At 50.6% G+C, this 20,076-nt stretch overlaps 1 protein-coding gene across 1 annotated transcript in view; it reads right to left on the bottom strand.

Moving 5' to 3' along the window:
* SNED1 (sushi, nidogen and EGF-like domains 1) overlaps positions 1 to 20,076 on the bottom strand; it is a 68,765-nt gene that overhangs the window by 22,153 nt on the left and 26,536 nt on the right. The window contains exons 11-22 of the mRNA XM_008578367.1: positions 15,930 to 16,055; positions 15,590 to 15,694; positions 15,228 to 15,341; positions 14,418 to 14,534; positions 12,592 to 12,708; positions 12,256 to 12,372; positions 11,932 to 12,045; positions 4,447 to 4,560; positions 3,697 to 3,810; positions 3,325 to 3,438; positions 2,545 to 2,658; positions 1,839 to 2,135 (exon numbers count right to left, since the gene is read on the bottom strand). Of these exons, the coding sequence (XP_008576589.1) occupies positions 1,839 to 2,135; positions 2,545 to 2,658; positions 3,325 to 3,438; positions 3,697 to 3,810; positions 4,447 to 4,560; positions 11,932 to 12,045; positions 12,256 to 12,372; positions 12,592 to 12,708; positions 14,418 to 14,534; positions 15,228 to 15,341; positions 15,590 to 15,694; positions 15,930 to 16,055 (1,563 nt within the window). The remainder of the gene's footprint in view (positions 1 to 1,838; positions 2,136 to 2,544; positions 2,659 to 3,324; positions 3,439 to 3,696; positions 3,811 to 4,446; positions 4,561 to 11,931; positions 12,046 to 12,255; positions 12,373 to 12,591; positions 12,709 to 14,417; positions 14,535 to 15,227; positions 15,342 to 15,589; positions 15,695 to 15,929; positions 16,056 to 20,076) is intronic.

Here is a 20,076-nt window from a genome sequence, read left to right as displayed (position 1 = left end):
AGTGGGACAGAAGCCACGGAGAGTCCCTAGTGACTGTTGGGAAGAGGCTGCTTGTGAGCTCAGTTTCCCACTCGTCCAGTCCCCTCAGAGGTTTGAGTGCCACTGCTGAGGGGTCAGGTAGGGGCCACCCCCCAGACTAAGAGAGCCCAGTGGGCAGCCCTCAGCTTTTGTTGGCACATTGCCCTAGTCCAGTGGCCAGGGCGTGGACAGTGGACCCTACCCCCACCCTGGTCTCCTGGTGAAGACCCCTCTCTGATGTGGGCAGGGGAGAAGCTCCTTTCGAGGGCAGACTCCATCTCGGGCAGCTGCATGGGCATCCTTCCTGAAGCCGGCCTCAGGACTCCCCTGCTCAGTCCCCAGGGCATACATCTTCTGCATGGTGGGTCCCTCCAGGCTCCCCCAGGTGGGCTCGGCCCATCCTGTGTTGCTGTCCTGTCCCTTGCCCTCCATGCACTCAGTGCCAGCCCTGGCCGGACCCCAGCAGATTCCAGGATGCCATCCTCCTAGGAGATCCGCCAAGCTGCTCTCTGCTTTGCCGCCTGGTCCAGCCAGTCAACACCATCGTGCTTCCCCACATGCACTCCTGTGGCCAGCTGGGAGGGCCCTGCCGGGTGCCAGGCCTCACCCCGAATCCCTGACCCCCAGCGATGGTCCCACCACTCCTCAGTCCAAACTCCAAGCACCTTTCCCTCCTTCCTCAAGCCTCTAGTGCCCCTTCCCCATTCTCTGCTCTTGTCTTTTGAGGACCCAGCACATTGGACACAGAGCCCCACGGCCTCCTCCACAGCCCCCACGGCCCTGTACCCAACCTTGGCCCCTGTATCAGCTGCACCTCAGCTCCCTCCCCTCTGCTTTGTGCAGGATCCTACCCCTCATCCATCCATGGGTGTGTTCTAGGGATTCTTCCCCCTCCCCTGGATCCTTTTCATCCACAGACCAGTGAGCTGGAACCCTCAAAGCCTCCTGTACACGTGCCACCCCCTTTTCTCCTCTCCTGCACAGCATTGTCCTCCCTCATGCCTGAACCCTGGCTGCCCTTTCTCTCTGGAGGGCTCTGTGGAGGCTCCATTCTCGTGCAAGGCCTCCCTCCTCAAGCCACTGCCTTCTGCCTCCTGGACCCCTCCTCGCCTGGTACCCCTCAGCCCGCCCCACTTGTCGGGGATTGCATCTGGTCTCTGCTTTCAGAGCCAGCTGCAGTCCACAGCTCCGGATCTGTAATTCCAGCTGGACTGCCCCCTTCAGGGGATGAGCCTTAGATGCCCTCTCTTGGCACTACCCCTAGGCTTGTCCCAATGATGACCCCCTCACACTCACGTGGACCGTCCCGAGGCTCCACCTCAGGGTAGTCCAGAGCTACACACCTCACCGTCCTCACCCTCCCCACTGCTCCCAGCCTCTCCCTGCTTCCACCATGGTCAGAGGGCAGGCAGTGCACCTGTCACAGTCCACATCAGGTCATGCCACCCAGCTGTGTGAGATTCTCCAGTGGCTTCAGATTCCACTGAAAACATCCACAGGGCTGCCCACCGCCTGCCCCTAATACCTTGCTCCTGGCACCAGCTCCTCCCAGGTGCCTTTTCAGGGAGCCCCCATTCCTTCTCCAGTGTCTATATTCTATGTCTGTACCTTGTTTATCGTCCCCCCACTCCCGTGGGGAGGTCGGCTCTGTCCACTCAGCTCTGTCCACAGCGCAGTGGCAGGGCCTGCAGTCCCATGGGCCTCGGCTGCAGACGCTATGTCTGCCCCACCCGCCTTGGGTGTCAGCCCCTGCTCCTGTCAAGGCTGGTTCCAGGACAGGGCAGGGGGGCAGACATGGCCAGTGCTCTGGCGGCACTCACGTGTGCGGGTGAGCAGCACTGTGGGCCTGCTGATGTCGTTCTTGTTATTGGTGTTGCGCTTGACTGAGAAGACGGAGATGTTGTAGGCCCTGCCAGCTGCCAGGGACTGGAGCTGGTGCACAGAGCGGCTCTTGTCCACGAAGTCTGTGCGGCGATAGGAGCCATCGGAGGAGACGTAGGTGACCGCATAGCCATCGAGCACCTTCCTGGCAGATGGGCCTTCAGGTGGGCGCCAAGAGATGGAGACCCCGCTGTCTTCCACTCTCTCTACCTTGAGGGCCGTTGGTGGGAAGAGCTCTTCAGAGTTTCGATCAAAACACAAGGGAAGGGGAGTGGTCAGCTGTTGGCGTGGAAGCCCCTGCCAGGTCAGGCATTTTGCCTGGGCCTGGCTCGGGCAGCTGCCGGGGGAGCTTCCTAGGGTACTGGCCACGCGCCTCAGGGGGGTCCACGCTTCTGCATGTGTGACTGCATTTAATGCACCCGGGATTCTGTCCCCTGCCACTTCTCAGCTAAAGGCCTGCGAAAGCAGCTGCCTGGATGCACTGCCTTAGGGAGCCCCCTGCTGCCCTCCCCCAGTGTGGGCATGTGTGACTGCATTTAATGCACCCGGGATTCTGTCCCCTGCCACTTCTCAGCTAAAGGCCTGTGAAAGCAGCTGCCTGGATGCACTGCCTTAGGGAGCCCCCTGCCGCCCTCGCTGCCTCACCTTTGGTGCAGTCCTTGCCTGTGTAGCCCACTTTGCAGGTGCAGCTGTGGGACCCATTGTTGGCCAGGCAGTAGCCACGGCCCCCACAGGGGCTGGAGAAGCAGGGGTCACTCACTAGGGGAGGGAGCAGCAGTGAGCATGGGGGGCTGGGCCTCCTCCTCCATGTGCTCTGGGGTGCTGGGTCCCTCCTGTGTTGGGTGTGGGATAGAGGGGCAGCCCCACAGCGGTCCTGCCTCCCTGCAGTTTCACCACCCCTGCGGCCCTGTGGTGGGCTCGGGCTGCGTAGCCACTGTCCACCCTATGCCGCTGAGCACGGCCGGCCAGGCCCAGCTTAGGCACCAGAGACACTCAGCCCAGACAGGTCAGTCCACCACCCCCATGACACTCAGCAGGTTGGGAAAGAGGCAACTCCAGAGATCCCAAGTGCCATAAAGGAAAACAGTGGTGAGTGGGGATCCCCTGCAGGTCAGTGCTGGATGGCTCATCCAGAGGAACTGCACTGTGGGCTGGTGGGGGAGAGGATTCCAGATGGAAGGGACAGCGAGTGCTGACCCTGGGGCTGCGATGAGTTTGGCCTGTCCAGGGACAGCAGGGCTCTGCATGGATGTGAGGCCACGGCCTGGGCATGCACTCAGGTGAGGTGGGGCTGTCAGGAAGGGTGAATGCAGGAGATGGGGGCACCAAGGGAGAACAAAGGACCACTAGCCAGGGGACTGAGAAGGGGCCTTCCAAGGAGGCAGCTGTGGAGCCCCGGGTGAACGGGCTGGCCTGCTGCCCCACCTGTCTCGCAGTGGTAGCCAAAGAAGCCCTCTGGGCAGACGCACAGGTAGGCTCCGTCGCCCTTCTCGCACCGGCCTTCGTGCTGGCAGGGGCTGGAGGCGCAGGCGTCCACCTCTGGAGAACACCCAGAGAATTGGCCCGAGCCGCAGGAAGGGGTCTGGGGGAGGGAGGAGAGGACAGCAGGAAGAAGGAAAAGGACGGGGAGGGCCGGGGGGGCGGTGGGAGGGGCTCTTGGGGAGATGCTCAGCCTTCCCCACAACCCCCACCCCGCCCCCACCCCACACAGCCGCCAGCCCTGGCTGTCTCTCTCCCCGGGGTGGCCTGCTCAGCCCAGGCTGCGCACATGGGGACCCACCCTAGGGGAGCCCCTACCTGTCTCACAGTGGACTCCAACAAAGCCTGAAGGGCACTGGCAGACGAAGGCCCCTGGGAGGTCCCTGCACGAACCACCGTTTCTGCAAGGCTGTGTTAAGCACTCGTCTATCTCTGCACAGGGAAAGGGTGTCATTGGCTACACTCCCTGGGATTCTGTGTACTTCCTGAGGATGCTTCACCCTGCCTGCCCAGGCATCACTCCTCTGGATGTGGTTCTTTTCCTCCACCAGCCCCACACCTGCCCTTCCTTGGTAGACTTGCCACCTCCACTGCCTGCCGACAAAGCCCCACTTCAGGCCACTACTGCACTCCACGCCACTCAAGCCAGGAAGTTCCCCAGGGGCCACAACAAGACACAGCTCCCCGGGCCTTGCCTTCCCTGCTGGGCCATTGTCTCTCAGGGCCTAGAGCCCTACCAAGGTGAAAGGGGGCGCAGGGCTTGTCCAGCAGTAGCACCAGACTGGGCCTCAGAGGCTGTGACCTGCCCTGTCCACTCCCCACCTTCTCTGCCTCCTGAGCCCAGAGTCTGAGGCCAGGTCAGCATTTCTCAGCTAAGCTCTCGGTCTCTGGGGAGGTGGAGGCAGAGATGGTTATAAATCTCCATCCTGGATGTCAGAGCTGGCAGGGCCCCACCCCCGGCCACCCAGACAGAGACCGGTCCAGGGAGAGGAGAGGTGGAGCAAGGCCTCAGGCACAAGGTCAGGGTTCTGGGGCTGCCATCCCCAGTGGGGGCTGAGACCATCTTACCCAGCTCACAGTGGGCTCCCTCATACCCTGTGCTACAGAGGCACAGGTACCCGGCGATGTGGTCCTGGCAGGAGCCCCCATGCTGGCACGGCTGAGACTGGCATTCATCAATTTCTGAGAGAGGAGAGACCCCAGGAGTAAAGCAATGTGGCCATTATTAAGCCAAATTAAGATAGACATAAACTAGTTTTGAAGGGCCCGACAGAATTCTACGCTATCCTCTTATTACTTGGAGAGGCCAGAAACCAGGGCTGGACAGCACTGAAGGGGAGGCGTGGGGCAGTAGACACACGCCTGGGGCTCAGGGTCTGTGGAATGGCTGGGGACATTCGTAATCACAGAAGGGTTCACAGAAGACGCTGAGGGGTTCACTTCCAACAGCTCTCAGGTGGACAGGCCAAAGGCCTCGGGGGTTTGGCAGAAAGGTCTTACACCCAATCTCGCCACTTCAATGTGTAACAATTACGGTACGAAACCAATACATGTGGAGACCAGTCTTCAGTTTTCAAAGGTTCACCACAGGTTTCTTTTAAATTGGAAGTTGTGCTCCTGAGTTTGTGTCTCATTTTAGAAAAGTGTAACTTTAATGCTTAAAAAGTAAGTAAATAGATGGCAATGACCTAATGACACCAGGGACCAGCACCCACCCTGGGAGCTAGGATGCTGAGGGGCTCATCTGGTCACGTGCCGTCCTCCTCCCTGGTGATGCGGATTTCTGTGGTCATCAGTTCTTTGCTGTTCTAACATATTTTGAAAATTCTGTGAATTGCCTTAGACAATGCGTGGTTCTGTTTCCTGTCTGTGGGTCTTGCCAGTAGGTTGTTGTGATGCACATCCTCTTCTCTCACTCGATGCTGGCTTGAGAGCTCCAAGCTGTTGTGGGCCGTGTGGTTCACTGATTTCCCCTACTCCATAGTGTGATTGCGTCACACTTCATCCATTCTTTCCGGTGGGCATTTGAGTTGGTTCTAGACTTTCTGCTACTACAAAAATGCTGCCTGTATATTATCTCGTATCTCCCAGTGCACATGTGCAAGTTTTTCTTAGGTTTATACCTGTAAGTGGAATTTCTGGGACACAGGTTATACGAATGGCCAAATCAACAGGCAAATTATCAAATTGTTTTTAAAGTGCTTATACCAGTTTACACTCTTGCCAGCAATTGATAAGAAATCCTGTTGATCCACATTCTCACCCATACAGGCTTTTCAGACTTCTCCCCTACCTGGTTCCTGCTTACAGGGACAGTCTTTCACCATTAAGCATTTTCTTAGGTATGGATGCCTTTTATAAAGTTGAGGAAATTACTTTCTACTCTTAGTGTACTAAGAGGTTTTAATAATAGTTGAATTTCTTCAAATGATTTTTCTGCCTCTATTGAGGTATATGGTTTTCTCCTCTATCTCCTAATATGGTAAAGTACATTAATTGATTTTCAAATGTTAGGCCAACATGTGTTCTTGAGATAAATCCTATTGGTCATGGTTGTATTATCCTTTTTATGTAGTACTGGGTTTGATTTAGTAATATTTTATTAGGATTTCTGTGTCTATGTTTATGAGGGACATTAGTCTGTAATTTCAATTATTGTAATACGTGTATCTTGGCTTTGGAATCAAGACAATACTGTTCTCATCAAATGAGCTGAGAAGTGTTCCTTCCCCCTGCATTTTCTAAAAGAGCTTGAGTAAGGTTGGTATCCTTTCTTTCCTTTTTTGTTTCTGTAAGATCAGAAACAAGTATGCTTTCTTAAATGTTCGACAGTATCAACCAGTGAAGCAATCTGATCCTGTCCTGTTTTCTTTGCATAACAAATGAAATTTCTTCAGTAGACATTAGGCTAGGCAGGTGTCCTCCTGACTGTTGTGTCAGTTCTGGCACTTGTCTTTCAAAGTTTCCATTTCCCACAAGTTGCCAGATACATTGGCCTAAAGTTGTTCACAGTACCCCTTGTTGTCTTTTAGATATTGGGGGGGATCTTTAGTGGCATCGCTATACTTATTTTGATATTGCTAATCTATCTTTTTTTTCTTGACCAGTCTAGCTAGGATTTACCAATTTTATTGATCTTTTCGAGGAACTAGCTTTTGGTTTCATTAGTTTTTATCTGTCTTTTCTATAATTACCTTTTAATTGTTTGTGGCTGATATATAAACATGCAGTTAACTCTGTTATAATAACCTACATCCGCTAAACATCTACATTTTCTGTCATTTTTGGTAGTTTTCCTGTAGATTAAAGACAACCATATCAACCACAAATACTGATGTTTTTACTTCCTCCTTTCAAATTTTCATGACTTTAGTTGCTTTTTCTCGCTTTATCACATTGGCTAGTACTTCCAATACAATATTGATTAGAATTGGAGGTAAATGTGCATCCTTGTCTTGTTTCCAATCTTAAGGGGAATGCTTCTCTGTCTAGGACACTGTTTATTCTTGGTTTCAGGAGATGCATAGCAGAGTTGCCTCAGAAGCTACTTTCCCTCCTTCTACTGACAGTGCAGCACATCTAGGTCAGTTGGGCGGAAGAATGGCTTTTGAGTTCGAGATCCTCCCTGTGCCACCAGGATCAGGGGTCTCGCTGCCGTGCAGCTCCCCTGATGAAGCCTGTCCCCTCCCCTGTAAGTGTGTGGCCTGTGCTTGTGTGCTTCCTCCCATGGCCCCCCGGTCTAGCTGTGCCTGGCACACCTCTCTGGGCAATGAACACTTGGGGGCTTATCTGAGCTCAGTTACTTCTCTTTTAAGTTTTCCTTCCAATAAATCCTGTTTTATTTTACATCATGTGGTACTAAAGGTGTGTATGTCATGTTACTTTTATCTGAATAAGAAAGCATGTTTTTATTCCTTATTGGGCATGAATTGTGTCAAATGTTTATGCATTAATTGAGATTCTTATCATTTTTCTCCTTTAATTGGTAGTGTAGCAGTTTTTTCTAATATCAAACTATCCCTGCAACAATCCAACTTGATAATGGTGCACATAGTCTTTATAGACTATTGAATTTTTGCATCCATGTTCATATGTTCAATGAGCCCAAAATTCCCCTGTCTCCTGTTATTCACGTCTGGGTTGGCATCAGTGTTATACTGGCCTCATAAAATGTGTTGGCACATATTCTTTATTTTCTGCTCTCTGGAAGAGTCTGTGTAATACCACAATGATCTGTTTCTTGGCAGCTTGGTAGGATTTACCTATAAAATTGTTTGGGCCTGTTGTTTCTTTGTGGGAAAATGTTTGAACTGCAGCTTCAGTTTCTTTAGTCACAGGACTCTATAGGTGCTCTGTGTTTCCTTGAGTCACGTTTATGAAATTGTATTTTTTCATGAGTATTATGTCCATATCACCTAAGATTTCCAATTTATTTGTACAGTGTAGTTGATAGTGTTCTTTTATTATCTTGTTAATCTATGGTTATGTCACCTTTTTCATTTATAAAGATTTTTATTTGTGCTTTTTTGTTTTTCCTATCAGTCTTTGTAGAGATTTGTCCATTTTATTAGGCTCTTCAAAGAACTAATTTTTGCTTTAAACTTTTCTTTTGCACCTTTGATTTCTATCTCATTAATTACTGCCTCTTTCCTTCCACTGTCTTTAGTACCACTTGTTATTTTTTCCTGACTTCTGAAATCAGACATTTAGTTCATTAAGTCTGATCTTTTCTAACATGGGTAGTGAGGCTTTGGATTTTCATGAAGTACTGCTTTTGCCACATCATGCAAGTTTTGATATACAAAGAGTTCATTGTTAATTATTTAAAAAATATTTTCAATGGCCATTGTGATTTCCTCTTTGACCCAAGAGCTGTTTCAAAATTATTTGAATAACAATTTGACTGGATAAAAACTTTTGGTCCTTAAGTTTATTTCAATATTTATCCTGTTTGGGGCCGAGCCCGTGGCACACTCGGGAGAGTGCGGCGCTGGGAGTGCAGCAGCGCTCCCGCCGCGGGTTCGGATCCTATATAGAGATGACCGGTGCGCTCACAGCGCTCACTGGCTGAGCGCGGTGTGGCCGGTCTCAAAAAAAGGACACACACAAAAAAATTTATCCTGTTTGGGATTTGCTGTGTTTCTTGAATTTGTGGGTTGGTGTATTTCTTCATTTTTAGAAAATGCTTAATCATTATATCTTCAAATATTTGTTTTGCCTGTTCCATCCTCTATTTCTGGGACTCCAGTCTGTGCTTGCTTGCCTGTTTGATGTTGGCCCACAGATCTCTGATGCTCTGTTCTGTTTTTAAAAAATTCATTTATTCATAATTCGTAATTCATTTTTAATGGTTTTTTTCCTGTCTCATCTGCAGTTTAGATAGCTTTGTTGTCCTGTCCTTGAGGTCCATGACATTTTCCTCCTGTCATATCTGTTCTGTTAAGCCTACAATTTATTCCTTATCTCAGATGTATTTTCAGTTCTAGAATCACTCTTGCTACTTCTAAAAATGTTTTTGTTCAAATTCTCTATTCTCTCATTCATTTTGCCTCTCTTTTCTATTTTCTTTAACATATTTATAAGGGCATTTAAAAGTCCTTGCCTGCGAATTTCAGCATTTGGGCCTTCTATAGGCCTGTTTCTATTGACTATTTTTTCTCTAGATGATGTGTCATAATTTCTTGCTCCTCAGACACAGCATGTACAAGAACAGGAGACCAAAGTGCAAAATTCCTACCTCTAGGATGATCGTGTTCCCTTCTCTATCAAATGACTAGGTTGAGTAGCTGGTCTCTTTGATATCATTAGGAATTCAGTCCCTGGGTTGGGGCTGCAGCAGAGTTTCCGGTAGTTTCAGTTCATGATTGGTTTTAAATGCTTGAGGATTGGAACGGGCCTCTCCTTCCTGTTGGACTTGGGACTGAGGTCTTGTGAGACTGTGAAATCTCTCTCTGACTTCTAGACCAGCCCCTGGCATCTCACACACTCATACAAGTCCTGTGGGGAGAACTGTGCAGTGCTGAGGGCTTACTCTGCATGTGTGGCTTCTCTTGATCCCAGTCAGTCGTGCTCGTTCCCACAGCATGAAGAGTTTGGCTGCATTTCCCCTGTCCCTCAAAGTTCCCTGCCCATAGTGGGTTTGCTCCCAGGGCAGAACGCAGCCAAGTCTTTCTTACCCAGGAAGGACTTGCCTCAGCTTCACTCTTTGATAGGTTAAAGATATGACTTCATAGGCTTCATGAGGTTTCCTTGACGTTACAGTGAGAGTGATGGTATTTTGTAACTGTCCACCTACTAACCAAACGGACCTCCTCAGTATTTAAAAATATCCTTTCATGATCTTACATCTGATGTTGCTGTTGAGTAATTGAATGCCAATCTGATTGTTACCCACATTTGTACGTAATCCGTTTCTCCCTCTGGATGTTTAAGACAATTTTTTTGTTGTCTATGGTAGTTTTAAATTTTACTACAATGTGGATAGTATTGATTTCCCTTTTCTCCTGTTGGACATTCTGTGGACCCTTTCACCCTGTCACTCATCTGTAATTCTGGGAACTGAACTCCACCACCACTCCCAAATTGCTTTCTCTGTGAGCTGCTCCTCTCCTGCTCGGGCTGCTGGTGTGGGTGCCGGCTCTCCTGCCTCCCGCAGCTCCGTGCTTTCCTTCTGACTTTTCACCTTCCCTCCTTCCTGGGAAAGGGCTTCAAACTGAGCTTTCGCTCACTAACTTATTCCTCATCTTTATCCACTTATAAATTATGTTTGTTATTCAGCTTTTACATATTTTAATCTTCCTATTTCCACTTTTTAAAAAGTGATTTATGACCCCAGTGCCATGTTTGTGTCGGTGTGTTTGTCGTGATTATTTTATATTGCTTGTCTACCTTCCACACTTCTGCTTCTAATAGTATGTGTTGTGTGGACCTTTTTTCGTTTTTGTGGTGGCCGGCTGGTACAGGGATCTGAACCCCCGACCTCGGTGTTACGACACTGCGCTCTGACCACCTGAGCCGACCGCCAGCCCTACTTTTTGAGGCGGTTGTACTTGCGGTGTCTCAGTCTCTTGGCTGGTGAGCTCACTTTCTCTGAGGACACTGGCCTCTCGTGTGGCAGCATGTTGGGGGAGAAGCAGCACTGGGAGAAGGTTGGTCTCTTAGACAGTGATGTACCAGCCCTGGGGTTGGGAGGACAGGAGTAAAAGAAAGATGCTTGAGGCCAGGTGGTCTCCGCCTGTTTTCCAGAATTCTTCCCCTGAGCAGGGCCACACAGGTTGGACCGGGCTTTGTGGGGCATTTGGGAGACAGTAATATGCTCATGTGCCTCATTCATCTCCTCATGCTGTCACCCACCATCCCTGAGCTTATGTGTTTAAAATCCTTTTTTGATGGAAACTGTACGAGCACCACACAGACTTTCTGGTGAACAGAGCTGGGACTGCTTTGGCTTAACGCAGTGCACCTGCAGTTGTGTTAATGGCCCCACCTCTCCAGGGGCTTCGGTCAAAGCGGGGCCTGCCTCCAGGCCATGCCCCCCAGCTCTAGGGCAGACATGGGTGCAATCCCGGAGGCAATGCTCTCTGGAGCAGCACCCCTCAAATGGCTGTGGGGGAATGGGGCCTTGTTCAAGTGTAGGTTCTGATTCTGCAGGTCCGGGTGGGGTCAAGAGTAGAAGGCGGGTCTTGGACCCAGATCTGCCTCTTTAGGACTCTGCTCTCTGGCTATATCTTGGCCTCAGCTGTTTCATCTGCAGAGTGGGCATGTGGGTGTTGACTCCTGGCTCTGGGTTGCTCTGAGGACAGGAAAGCCTTAGAGACAGGTCCAGAGCAAAGTGGACCCACAGGACCCACAGCCTCGATGCACAAAGAGAAGGGTTGGGAGGAGGGCAGGGCCAGGGTCAGAAATGGTGCCCAGCCTTGGGTCTGTAGCCCCCATGTTCCTCCATGTGGCTGGGTGAGAGGGTGTGGACCCACTGCCCCACCCCACCTTTGGGGGCCTGCATAATCACCGAAGCACTGGGGAGGCTCACTCTGGACACCCTGAGGCTGGCAGACCTAGGCGTGGCTGGGGGCGCTCATGCTGTAGCTGCGGTCATGCATGTATGGGGCCACCGAGCCCAGTCAAGTGCTGCTGAGGCGCAGTGTGGCATGCCTAACCTCCTCAGGGGAGCTGCAGTCCACCTCTGCAGGACACAGCAACCTGCCCTGAGCTGTGGGGCACCTGCCTGGGCCCCTCCCCACTGCTCTGCCTTTGGCCTGCCTGGCTCCTAGCACCACCCTTCCTAGGGGGAAGGTGCTTGACTTCTGGGGACTGGCTGCCCCAGAGGTGTCCTGCCGTTTTTCCCCATTGCTGTGCTGCCCAATTCTTCAGAGATTAGGAAGTAATCCCATGCCCCCCATCCTGATGCCCCCCCCACGAGTCCTCTCACCTGGGGACTGGCTGCCCCAGAGGTGTCCTGCCTTTTTTCCCCATTGCTGTGCTGCCCAATTCTGCAGAGATTAGGAAGTAATCCCATGCCCCCCATCCTGATGCCCCCCCCACCAGTCCTCTCACCTGCCTGGCACCGGCGTCCTGTGTACCCCGCTTGGCAGCGGCAGGAGAAATCCGTGCCTAGGTCCTCGCAGATACCCCCATTCACACACGGGCTCCGGAAGCAGGGGGAGGGGGCTGCAAGAATGCAGGAGGAGCCTGATCACCATGTCTTCTCTGCTGGCCTCTGGGTTGTGGGGGGTGTCCTGCCTCCTGCACCCAGCTCTGCCTCCTATCCCTCTAGGGCCTGGGCCAGCCCTGCCCACGGGGCCTCTTTTCATGTCTCAGAGGAGACAAAGTCCCCAGTTGCCCTGGCCTGGCTGGGGGCTGGCCTCCCACATACCTTACCTATCTCACAGTGCCTCCCAGAAAAGCCTGGGGGACAGTCACACTTGTATTTCCCGATGTAGTGGAAGCAGGTACCACCATTGTGACAAGGGCCGGAAGCACACGAGTCTGGCTTCCCTGGAAGCAGAAGGCACCTGGAGGGGTCAGGTGGCATGACCCATCAACCCTCCCTGGTTTCCCAACATCCCAGAGCTAGGGCCTTCATGAGAACATTCCTGAGAGGCAGATGCTGGCGGCCAGGCTGGGAGTCAGCTCCTCCCCATCCAGGCTGATTCCAGCGGGCTCAGGGCCCCAGCTCAGGGCTGGCCAGTCATTCCCACCCCCCAGGGGCCACACCTATCTCACAGTGCTTCCCGGTGAAGCGGTAGGGGCAGCTGCAGTGGTACTCGCCACCCGCCTCCTTGCACGTGCCCCCATTCCGGCAGGGCCCCGAGCTGCACAGGTGTGGCCGGGCTGAGTGGAAGGACAGGGAGAGACGGATGAGCAGGGTCAGACTCCTGGCCCTGCAGAGGCCCACGCACCCCACTGTGCTTTCTTGGTCCTCTGGCACGGGGTGGGCTGAGAGCTGAGCCCTGAGGCCCAGACGCAGAAGGGCCAAGCCAGTGGAGCAGGTGTGTGGTGGGGTCACAATCTGGAGACCCCCCCGCTCGGACTCGGGGGCCGTCTGCCCACCATCCTCTTCTCTGCCCCGGGCTCTGGGACAGTGGGGCCCACATCCCAGCCAGTGAGTACAGTGCCGCCCGCTTCCTGTGACACACATCTGACATCTGAAGACAGAGGAGCTGAGTTGCAGCGGACCCGACACCCAGATCCATGGCAGTCAGTTTTATTTTTATGTTTTCTGTGCCTGCATTGGTGTGGGCACATCTTCTCTGGGCCTACCACTTTCTGGGCCCCCAAGGAGCTCAGACGCCTGGGCCTGTGCTTGAGGCATCCACATAAAGGTGTGAATCGAGTGACAATCACTAAATCAAACAAATCACACCTCCACAGGGGCCAATGAGGAGTCCAGAATTGTGGACTGGGGCATTCTCGGGGCAGGTGCAGCAGGAGAGTGTTCTCACCCCTTCTCTTCCCCCACCCACACCCCAAGGGGCCTCACCAGCTGCATGTGCAGGCTCCAGCGGCCCCACCCCTGAGAGCAGCCACCTGTTGTACCCCTTTGGTCCCCACCCTGGCTCAGAGGTGTCCACACTGGTGGCTCCACCTGCTCTTGAGAGCCCGCACCCTGGGGGAGGCCTGTGTAGTTCCTGGGATGGGCACAGGACTGCTGGGCAGGGACACTGGGTGCTGGGAGCCTAGCCTGGAGAAGTGTGGGCTCTGGGTGGGACACTTCATGGGTGCTGTGGCCTCTGCACACCATGGGGGCCAAGCAGCTGCAGCAGGGTAAGAGTGGACCTGGGCAGGGCGCCTGTATGCGGGCTTGGGTTGGTCCTAAGAGAATGTTCAGGGTGAAAGGCCTCAGAAGCTCCTCCAGAGAACCAAACAGAGGGGTCTTCTCTTTGGAAATCCCCTCTCCTTCTGCTGTGGGGGTGGGGGAAGCCATGGGATTCCAGGATTTAGACTGTCGGGAACCTGCCCTCGGGGACATGGTAAAGGGCAGGAGAGTAGCCATGGGAAGATGTCCAGGTAAATCCACAGAGGTCTTGGTTCTCCAGACGAGCAAGGGCTGTGGGATTGCCGAGGGCGCTGAGCCCCAGGAGAACTAGCCAGGCCTCCCTGGGGTCAGGCTGCCACCCTCTGGGCACTGACTAAGGGGATGCCTGAGACGTCTGGGTCACTGATGGGAGTCCCGAGTGCCACTTCATTGCATGGGTGAGTGTTGGCGAGGAATGTACTTACAGAACACTTAGGTTCTCAAGTGGCTAAATGTTGTGAGACATCAACATCCTCCACCTTGAATTAGATGTAATGAAGTCCTAATGAATTTTTTTCAGTCAATACAATGATTCTAAAATCTATTTGGAATAGCGCTGAGCAGGAAGCTAAGCCTCTTCTGAGGAAAGCAGAGCTCTGACCAGCAGGCCAGCACTGCTGCAGATCAGGACAGGTGACAGAACAGCAGGGGTGCGGCGCCAGCCACAGGTAAACAGCAGAGCGGCGGGCGGGGGACGCGGCGGGCGCTCTCCAGGGTGCTGACGCCGCAGGCGCCCCCGCCCTACCTTTCTCGCAGTGCTTGCCGTGGAACCCGCGCGGGCACTCGCACGTGTAGGAGTCATCGTGGGCGTCACAGGAGCCACCGTTGAAGCAGGGGTCTGAGTCACAGGGGGACGGCAGGGCTGGGGGGAGGGGCGCAGAGGGCGGTCCTGGAGCATGCGCCTCCTCCTGCACGTGGCAAGAGGCTGGCGGGAGCCACGCCTGCCAGGGTCACCCTGACATCCTCTCTAGAGCCAAGGCCACGTAAAATACACTCTGCAGGCGTCTTGACCCCCCGCAGAGAGCTCTAAGGCCCCTCCCTGGAGTTTCTCTTTTTCTCGAGTGTCCCAGAATTCACCCTCCCTCTTCCCTTGAGGTAGGACTGAGCTCCCATACATAAATGTCTTCCTACATCACTGCCTCCAACATTATCATTATTACATTACACGTAATTATAACAATGTAAGTGACCGATCGTCTATACACTAACAAATATATTGTGGTAAATGTGTTAAACTACATACACTTAACTGTGTATGTATTAAGTTTTTTAATAGCTTATGCTGGGGGCTTAGGGAAGACGCTACATGGTGCTTGTATTGCAGTAAATGGGCTTTTCCCTCTGGGTGTAAGTGAGGGGTGAAGAGGCAACATCTGGCCTCGTGTGAGAGAAGGAGGCTACTGGGAGAGGTTCTGAGACATGCAGGTCCTCCCCAGAGTCAGCAGGGGGCAGGAGATGCCCTGGCCTCTGCCTGCTTCCCCCACCACCTTCTCTCCACCCTGTCCCTGGTTTCTGGAAGGACTCCGGCTCTGCAGGCCTGTCCCCAAGCACTCACAGTGGCTGACGTTGTGGTCGGTGTGGCAGACGCAAAGGTAGCTGCCGCCATACTCCATGCAGTAGCCCCCATCAGGGCACTGTGTGTTCATGTTGCAGGGCATGGCCGTGACTTCTGCGGAAAAAGGTAAGCTCACCCATATCCCCACGTGTCTTCCTGGGGACCTCAAGTCCCTGACAAGGGTGGAGCTGCCCCAGACCCAGTGACCCCGCCATGGCGACCAGGTTCAGGCACTCTGTGGCCAGCCCTTCCGGGAATAGGGATGGGAGTTCACGGGACCACTGGTCAAGCATCTGGACCAGGCCCACCACCGTTCATACCCTGGTAGGGGGATGCCTCCTGCCCCAGCCTTGGGCACTTACCAAATTCACAGAGGAGCCCGAAGAAGCCGGGGGGACACTGGCAGAGTGTGCTGTTGGTGCCCAGGCATCTGCCTCCGTTGCGGCAGCCACAGTCATCGGAGATTCCTGCCATGGACAGAGGGAGGAGCCTCCCATGTGGGGGCACAGGAAGATGGGCCCTCTTTCGACCCTGCCCTTCTCCAGCCACTTTCCCATCAGAACTGCTGTGTGCACGCACACACACACTCAAACACATGCACACTCTCACACACGTTTCTCTCGTGTTTCCTGCATGCACAACCCATGGGAGGACCCTCCCGGAGTCTGCTGCCCACAGGCAGGCCCAGCAGCCCAGACGCACTCTCCCTGCAGTCCAGGCCCATGAAGCCTCCAGGGCATTCGCACACGTAGCCTTGATCTGCATCCACACAGGTGCCCCCGTTCTGGCAAGGAGCTGAGAGGCAGGCATCGGGCACTGAGTGGCTTCCTGCAAGAAAGACAGCAGTCACCAGCAGCCTTGCAGAGCACATTGGAGAGGATGAGGCTGAGGGCTGGAAGGGGAAGCTGGCCTCCTGCCCAATTCCCACAGTGCTTGTTGGGTTTAACTTCTGTTCTCGGTGTCCAGTGGAAGTTAAGCCAGAGGCTTATTTTCTGGAAACTGGTTTGTTGCTGCTCCACACCCTCAGAGCTCAGCATCTCCTAGCTCCTTCCTTGGAACTCAGAAAGAAGCACTGGAGGTCCCACCTAAAGCCAGGGGCCTCCATGCATTTCTGATCCAGCATCCCTATTAGTAAAACACGTATGATTTCCCTGGGATCTTTCTGGTGTTGATTTCTAATTTAATTTTGCTGAGGTCAGAAAACACAATACTTTTAAACTTATTGAGCCTTATTTTACAGCCCACGATGTGGTGCATCATGGTGGTGCCCCATGAGCACTTGAAGAATGTGAGGCTCTAGGAATGTTAATCAGGTCAAGTTCAAGTCTGCCACAGCCTTACTGATTTTCTGTCTACATATTCTTTGAATTACTGGGAGAGGAGAGTTGAAATCTATTTCTCCTTGCAGTCCTGTCAGCTTTTGCTTGGTGTATTTTAATAAACGTTAATACGTGTTAACAGGTGCAAGTACATTTAGTTATGTCTTCTTGATGAACTGACCCTTCATCACTACAAAGGTTCCCTCACCATTCCTGGTGGTATTACTCATTCTAAAGTTTAATTTATCTTGTTGCAATATAGCCACTCCAGCCTTCTCTCTCTCTCTCTTCTCAGCTTGGCAAGCAGAAACCAGCCTTTTCTTGATTCATGTTTGCAACCTATTACTTTTTTGGATTTTTTTTTTTTAATTATTCAATTTCTTCATGTACTTTCAGAATTTTTCTTTGTAAATTAGTATTCAGTAAAATTGACTTTCGTCTGGTGTACATGTCTATGAATTTTAACACATGTATAGATTTGTGCAACCCCCACCACAATCAGGATACAGAGCACCCCATTACCCTCAAAGACTTCCTCTTTCTATCTCTTCAGAGTCACAGATTCCTCCCTCCCCAAACTCCTGGCAACTTCTGATCTGTGTATCACTATAGTTTTGTCTTTTCAAGAATGCCATATCAGTGGACGCATACAATATGTAATCTTTTGAGACCAGCTTCTTTCACTTAGCGTGATGCCTCTGAGATCCAGCTAAGTTGTTGTGTGTATCAATAATTAGTCCTTCATTTTGACTGAGTAGTATTCCAGTGTACAGAGGTATGACAGTTTGTCCATCCAGTTACCCAGTGAAGGATATTTGGGTTCCAGATTTTTGCCTTTATTTTTTTTTTGGTGGCTGGCTGGTAAGGGGATATCAGTGTAATAAGGCTGTGCTCTGAGTGTTATAAGGCTGCATGCTAACCGGCCAGCTCCTGGGTCCCAGACTTTTAATAATTATATAAATAGACGTGATATAAATACATTCATGTATGGATTTTTGCATGAACATACATTTTCATTCTTAAGGATTAATACCTAGGAGTGGGATTGCTGGGTCACGTTATAAATGTATGTTTAACTATAAAAATCTGTCAAACTGTTTGCAGAATGGCTGGATCATTTGCATTCCCACCAGAAATGTGTCAGAGTTCCAGTTCTGTGCATCCACACCAGGTCAGCATTCTTTATTTTAGCCACTCTAGTGGGTCTGTAGTGGTGTCTCATCATGGCTTTGGTTTGCATTCAACTAATGGCTGATGACAATGACAAGAACATCTGTCCATTGCTTATTCGCCTCCATCTATCCTTTGTGGTTAAGTGTCTCTTGCAGTCTTTTGTTCTTTCTTAAATTGAGCTATTTGCTTCTCACAGTTGAACTTTGAGAGTCCTTTAGAGACTCTAGCTATAAGTCCTTTCTTGGACACGAGTTTTGCAAACATTTTTCCCGGTGTGTAGCTTATCTTTCATTCTTTTAACCATGTCTTTCACAGAGCAAAAGTTTTAAATTTTGATAAAGTCTAATTAATCTATGTTTTCTTTTATGGATCATGCTTTTGCTATCTTATCTAAGAACACTTTACCTAAGGCTAGCTAGGTCACCAAGACTTTTTCCTATGTTTTCTTCTAAAAATGTTATAGTTTTATGTTTTCCATTTAGATGTATGATCTATTTTGAGTTAATCTTTGTATAAGGTGTAAGTAAGGTTTAAGTTGAGATTCATTTTTTACCTAAGGATGTCTAATCATTCCAAAGCCATTCATTGAAAAGATTATCCTTTCTCCATTGAATTGCTTTTATGTCCTTTTCAAAAATTAATTGGCCATATTTGTCTCATTCTGGATTCTCTCTTCTGTTTCATTGATCCATGTGTCGATCCCTTTGCCAATACCACATGCTCTTGATCACTGCAGCTATACAGTAAGTCTTAATACCTGGTAGGGTAATTCCTTAAAATTTATTCCTCTTTTTCAAAATTATTTTGGCTATTCAAATTCCTTTTCCTTTCCATATACATTTTAGAACCAGCTTGTCTGTATCTACAAAAAAATCCTGCAGATATTTTGATTGGAATCATGTTAAATCTATAAATCTGGGGAGAACTAACATATTTACTGTGTTGAGTCTTTAATCCATGAACACGGTGTGTCTCTCCATTTACTTAGATCTTCTTCGATTTCTTTCATGAGCGTTTTGTAGTTTTCAGCATACAAATTCTGTACATGCTTTATTACATTTATTTCCATGTCTTTTAATTTTAAGAGAGCTATTATAAATGGTATTATCTTTAAAACTTTGGATCAGATTATACATGCCCAACCTGGGGGAGCTCAAGAGTTCATAAATGACTATATGGAGTTGCCGTCTGAAGATTCACCATCTCCACAATCTCCCCGTACTTTCCAGTTCAGTGAGGTTACCCTTTTTGGTCCTCTGGCAAGAAAGCTGGGGATTTAATTGCCCTACCCTGCCACTTACTTCTTGTGACTGCACTCATGGCTGGGGCCAAATGGGGGGCCAGCAGAGAGATGGAAAGACAATAGCAATTTGCCCCACCCCCTTGAAACCATAGCACCTCCAATTAGAGAGGAAGGGTCCCCTCCTTCATGGTTTTAGGCACCTGAGGGTCCCCTTCCTCTGCCACTGTTAGTCCTGCTTCTGATGCCTGATTAGAGGGCTTCTCCTGGAATTCTCTTTTTGTCCACGCTGATGGTCACTTCCTGTCCAGGGTGGCTTTGAGTCCAGGCTTGGGGGTTACCAGAGCAAAAAAATGGTAAACTCACCACTGGTTGGATGGGACTTCGAAGCCTGGTCTTCTTCCCCAATCCACTTGCTACTACTTACTTTTCAGAGTCCTCAGATAGCTACTCCATGCATCTGTCCAGGATTTATAGCTGCATTCAGTGGAAGAGACAGGGTACAGTGTACTTACTCTGTCTTACTCAGAACTGGAAACCCCTTCTACTACTTTAAAGTTATCTGCGTCTTTATATTTACAGTGGGTTTCTTGTAGACAGTATGTAGTTGGGTCTTGCCTTCCAATTCAGTGTGGCAACCCCTGCCTTTTACTTGGCATGTTTAAACACTTTATGTTTTAATGTAACAGGTGACATGACTGGATTTAACCTATCATCCTGCTCTTGGTTTTTATTTGTCCTACTTATTCTTTGTTCTTTTTTACTTCTTTTCCTGCCTTCTGGATTATTTTTAGGATTATATTCTATCTTCATAATTGGTTTATTGGCTATAACTTTATTATTATTATTATTACTTGTTGTNGCCTACTTTCAAACATTATGCCACTTTATATAACATAAGGACCTTATGATATTAGACTTCTATTTCTTCCTAGGGGTTGGTAAACTGTGGCCCACCCACAGCCCAAATCTTGTCTGCCACTCATTTTAAAAAATAAAGTTGTACCGGGACACAACCATGCCCATCCATGCATGTCCTGTCTATGGCAGGCCACTGTCAACTTCGAGGGCAGAGTTGAAGAGCTGTGACAGGGACCACATGGCTCCCAAAACCAAA

This window comes from Galeopterus variegatus, unplaced genomic scaffold (assembly GCF_000696425.1).
Source record: "Galeopterus variegatus unplaced genomic scaffold, G_variegatus-3.0.2 Scaffold1671, whole genome shotgun sequence".
Taxonomy (NCBI): Eukaryota; Metazoa; Chordata; class Mammalia; order Dermoptera; family Cynocephalidae; genus Galeopterus; species Galeopterus variegatus.
The sequence above is the reverse complement of the archived record's forward strand: the minus strand, read 5'-3'. Positions and strand labels throughout refer to the sequence as shown.